General features: G+C 41.9%; 1 protein-coding gene across 1 annotated transcript; it reads right to left on the bottom strand.

The window, feature by feature from the left end:
• Positions 1-473: 473 nt before the first annotated feature.
• Positions 474-1,726, bottom strand: LOC122647773. Its single transcript, XM_043841091.1, has 2 exons — positions 953-1,726; positions 474-839 (listed from the first exon to the last, which is right to left on the bottom strand). Exons 1-2 carry the CDS (start codon positions 1,724-1,726, stop codon positions 474-476), a joined length of 1,140 nt encoding a protein of 379 aa, XP_043697026.1.
• Between the last annotated feature and the right edge of the window lie 3,178 nt (positions 1,727-4,904).

Below are 4,904 nucleotides of genomic sequence, written 5' to 3'. Positions count from 1 at the left end.
CAGCACTGCTGTTGGGCTAGATCCTTTCTGCTCTATACCTCAAACCACATCCTAACAGACAAGGATGTTGTCCACAGTAGGCCTCCCCTTGAAAAACCTGACTGGGAATCACTTACCACCTGCCCAATTACTCCTTGTAATCTATTAGATAAGATTTTTGTAATGATCTTATAAAAAAGATTGCAAAGAGCTATGGGCCTATATCCAGCAAAAGAAGAGACATCTCCCATCTTAGGAATCAAGCTAATAAAAGTAGCATTAATCGAACTTGGAAGTCGAGACTTCAAAAAGAACCATTTCACCGCCAAAGTCAAATCCTCACCAACTACTTCCCAAGAATGCTTGAAGAAAGCAGCCCCAAACCCATCCGGTCCTGGGGCTTTGGAATTTTTCATAGCAAACACAACCTCCATAATCTCCTTATTGGACACCCTCCCAATAAGACCTTCTTGTTGGGCATGGGATAAGCCGTATTACAAGGGAACCATGCTAGGAAAAAAACCACCATCCACCGAATCAGTCCCAAATAATTTCTTATAGATAGAGACAGCTTCATCTTTAATTTGGTTGGAATCCTTAACCATGTCACCTCCTTCCCCTTGAATTTCCAAAATATGCTTCCTATTCTGCCTGCAGATCATGGACTTGTGAAAGAAGCTATTATTCCCATCCCCCAGCTGAATATGCTTCACCCTTGATTTCTCCCTCAAAAATTTTTCTTCAATGGCCAAAGCTTCCCATAACTTCACCTTAGCTTGAGACTCCAAAAGAACCAGATTCTGGTTATCAGGGTGATCACCAAGATTGCATTGAATTTGGAACAAATCAGACTCTACAGCCTTCACCGTAATGAAAAAATCTCCAATGCACTCTTTATTCCATTTTTTCAGTCCTTTTTAACATTCCTTAACCGGGCAACAAACCTCATGATAGGATTGAGAGCCATACTAACTGGCTGCTCCCAGCCCTCCCGAACCATCTCATCATAACCATCCTTGCCAATCCAAGCCTCAAAAAACCTAAAAGGTTTAGGTCCGAAATTAGCCTCATCTAACACAGCCAGCACTACTAGAGAATGGTCAGAGAGACCCGGAGGGTAAAAAGTAGCCTCTGAAGATCTAAAAAAATCCACCCAAGCCAAGTTGACCAACACTCTATCAAGCTTACAGCAGATCCTAGCATCGCCACTTTGTCTGTTATTCCATGTCATAGCTTCCCCTTTCCACTTTAAATCAATCAACCCAGAGTCATCAATAAAATTATTGAAATCATCAATACCCTCCAGCCGAATAGGTTCCCCACCAAATTTCTCATTTTGATGCCGAGTAACATTGAAGTCCCCTAAAATAGTCCAAGGGGTAGTAACAGCACCAGCAATACTCCCCACATCCTCCCACAAATCCTTCTGGCCTGCCATAGTATTTAGAGCATACACTACAGTGCACAGAAAAGAGTTTGAGGTACCCACAACCAACACCTTAACATGAATAAACTGCTTAGATTTTTTAATTTCTTTAACATTAAAGAAATTAGGATCCCAACCCAACCAAATTCGAACAGTATTATCAATCTCCCCATTATGCACATATTTCCAATCTGAAATAAAATTATCAAAAATGGCAGTATAGTTCTCTAACCTAACTATAGTTTCCAAGAGACAAACCAATTTAGCTTGATGGTCTTTGCACACCTTCTTAATCCCCAGCTGTTTGGTTGAGGCATTCATGCCTCTTACATTCCAAACTAAACACTTCATTTAGCAATCAGGTTAAAGCCATCAACTCCACCCGTACTAGGTCCATCTCCCTTAACCTCACTAGAGAGTCTTTCGGGTTTACAAGAACCCGTCGGGCCTGGAACTTAGACCCCCTCCCCATGGTTCTGTCGGCCAAACAACGGTCTAGGGATCAAAACATGGTTCCCTAGGGAAACCAATTATAAACCAATTAGGGTATTGCACGCCTTGGGTTATCCCATGGTGTCCCATGGGTGCCCCTAATAAATTTTAGGGTTTCCCATGGTCGCCCATGAGAACCCTGGTGCATCCCTATTAGGGTTTCTCCTTCCCTATTGCGTCCCATAAAATTAATTATCACAATAGGGACGGAGAAATTCATCTCTAGTCCATCACATGGCAAGAGGGATCCATCCCATACTCGAATGCGCAGCGGAAATCAATCGATTCAAGTTTCTTTCGCATCCCATAAATATTAATAATCAATAAGCTGAAGGAATTAATAAAGAACTGCTAACCTGGTGAGCCTCAAGTGTTGCTCCTCCAATAGACAGTGATTCTTCCTCCAGTGAGCGCTCCAAGCAAACAAATCTGAACCTCCAATGGTGCTACCAAGGTTCTACATGCCAATCCCAGACGCCCTCAAACTCCTCAACATAGATCTAGGGTTTCACAAACCCTAACTCTCAAACACAGGTGAGAGAAGCAAGAAGAAGAAGAGAGATCACAAGAGGGAGAGAGAGAAACCAAAAATGTAGGAGAGAGAGTGTCTGCTCCAAAAATGTGGAGAGCTGCTCCAAAAACATTTTATGGTCCCCTATTTATAATAATAGGGTTTAATTAAATCCTAGATAGATTTAATAGAGCCCTAGTGAGAGTCTGACTCTCTCTCTCTCAGTCTGGCAGTTCTGTTTAAACTCAAAGTGCTACACAGGTGAAGAAGCAGAATCTAATAAGGAAAGTATTAATTAGATTCTTTATTTAATTATTAATGGATAATTACAATTAGCACCAAATCCATTAATTAAATAAAGAGCCAATTAAATTAGCAAAATCCAAATAACTCCCTATATGATAACAATTTATCATATACAACCCCCCCCCCACTAATCAACACCATCATTATGGAATCTAGGGCATGTACACATGTACTGCCAAACCCCAATCCATAGTACATGTCCATATAAGAGCGTCTGTGCATCCGATCGGGTCCCGCAAAACTCGATAAAATACTTTATTTGAAATAACTATAAATAATGTATCATTTTATGTAAAATAAATTTTGCAAAACCATTTCCAAAACTAGATCGGATCCGATTACGATCCGACCATGCAGCAGTCTCTATCTTGGTGTTCCCCAATCGGGCAATGGTGACCGTGTTGGATAACTCCTTCACTCACAAAGTGTTCACGCATTCCCAGAACACCGACTTTGACTCGCTTGAGTCTCAGTCATTGATGAACTAAAGAATGCGATCACACTTTGCAGTGACAGGGTTCCCTCAGGTACAGGGTATCGGTGACACATGTCTATCCCTTCCTACATCTGGCAGTAATACATGAGGGAATCGACAAAGTAGATTATTTGCCAATGCATACATCAAACATGTGAGCACTCGCATTCGTACCCTGACATCACATGTCTAGGCATACCCAATGCGATGACCATATGATAAGGGTGCCCAGCCCAAACCCTAGTCGTGACTACCATTTTAAGTATAACTTACGGACACATAATGCTCAAAAAGTTTATATCACATGTGACAATATTAAACTAAAATGTATAAATGTTCAATACAAAGGTGAACCGGGTTGTACCGGACCGAACTGGGTTTGATGGACACACACTTGTCCAATAATCTCCCACTTGTACATCAAAGCCAATTCCCCATACATTTTAAACCCATGCCCTCCATGTGTTTCTCAAACACTCCTGGTGACAAACCCTTTGTCATGGCATCAGACACATTTTCAGTTGTGTCCACTTTGGAGATACTCACGTCACCCTGCTGGATAATCTCTCTGATGACGTGATACTTTCGCTGCACGTGCTTGTTCCTCTGATGAGCCCTAGGCTCCTTAGCTTGTGCAATGGCCCCTCTGTTGTCACATAACAGGGGAATAGGGCCCTTGACAAGATCAGGGACTACCTCCAAATCTGGTAGGAATTTCCTCAGCCAAACACCTTCTTTTTCTGCATCACAAGCTGCAAAGTATTCTGCTTCAGTAGTAGAATCGGCTGTAGACTTTTGTTTCGCACTCCGCCACACAATGGCACCTCCACCCATTAGATATACCATCCCAGACGTGGATTTTTTGTCATCCTTGTCAGTTTGGAAATCCAAATCTGTGTATCCCAATACTGACAACTGATCAGATCCAAAAACTAAGAAATATTCCTTAGTCCTTCTTAAGTACTTGAAGATATTCTTGACAGCACTCCAATGCTCGCGTCTAGGGTTAGATTGATAACGACTTACCATGCCTACTGCATAGCAAATATTCGGCCTCGTACACAACATGGCGTACATAAGACTCCCTACTGCTGCGACATCTTCAATATCTGTCTGAGACTGAGGACATTGAGATCTGGAAAGACTGACTCCGTGTCTGAAGGGAACACTTCTCCTCTTGGAGTTCTCCATACTAAATCTGGCCAGGACTTTGTCTATATAGGTAGCCTGTGACAGGCCTAGCATCCTTTTCTGGCGATCTCTTACGAGTTTAATCCTAAGGATATAGCTAGCTTCACCAAGGTCTTTCATCGAAAACGTTGTGGATAACCACTGTTTTACCGATGAAAGAAAACCTACATCGTTACCAATCAGCAATATGTCATCTACGTATAAAACAAGAAAACATACTGCCCTCCCACTGATCTTCTTGTAAACGCATAGTTCATCCAAGTTTTGATCAAAATCAAACGATTTGATTGATTAATCAAACCTGATGTTCCAGCTCCTGGAAGCCTGCTTCAGCCCATAAATGGACCTCTGCAATTTGCACACCTTTCTTTCTTCCTCCAAGGAAGAAAACCCCTCTGGCTGTTCCATGTAGATTTCCTCTTGAAGGAACCCATTTAGAAATGCAAGCACATCCATCTGCCAGATCTCATAATCAAAGTGTGCTGCGATAGCCAATAAAATCTGATGGATTTCATCATCGCTAC

Source organism: Telopea speciosissima, unplaced genomic scaffold (genome assembly GCF_018873765.1).
Source record: "Telopea speciosissima isolate NSW1024214 ecotype Mountain lineage unplaced genomic scaffold, Tspe_v1 Tspe_v1.0150, whole genome shotgun sequence".
NCBI classification, from domain to species: Eukaryota; Viridiplantae; Streptophyta; class Magnoliopsida; order Proteales; family Proteaceae; genus Telopea; species Telopea speciosissima.
This window is presented reverse-complemented; position numbering and strand designations above follow the sequence as displayed.

Coding starts and splice junctions, on each gene's coding strand:
- LOC122647773 (XM_043841091.1), bottom strand. CDS start 1,726: ATGAATGCCTCAACCAAACAGCTGGGGATTAAGAAGGTGTGCAAAGAC. Junction 840..952: donor GGGAGGGCTGGGAGCAGCCA/GTTAGTATGGCT, acceptor ATTACGGTGAAG/GCTGTAGAGTCTGATTTGTT.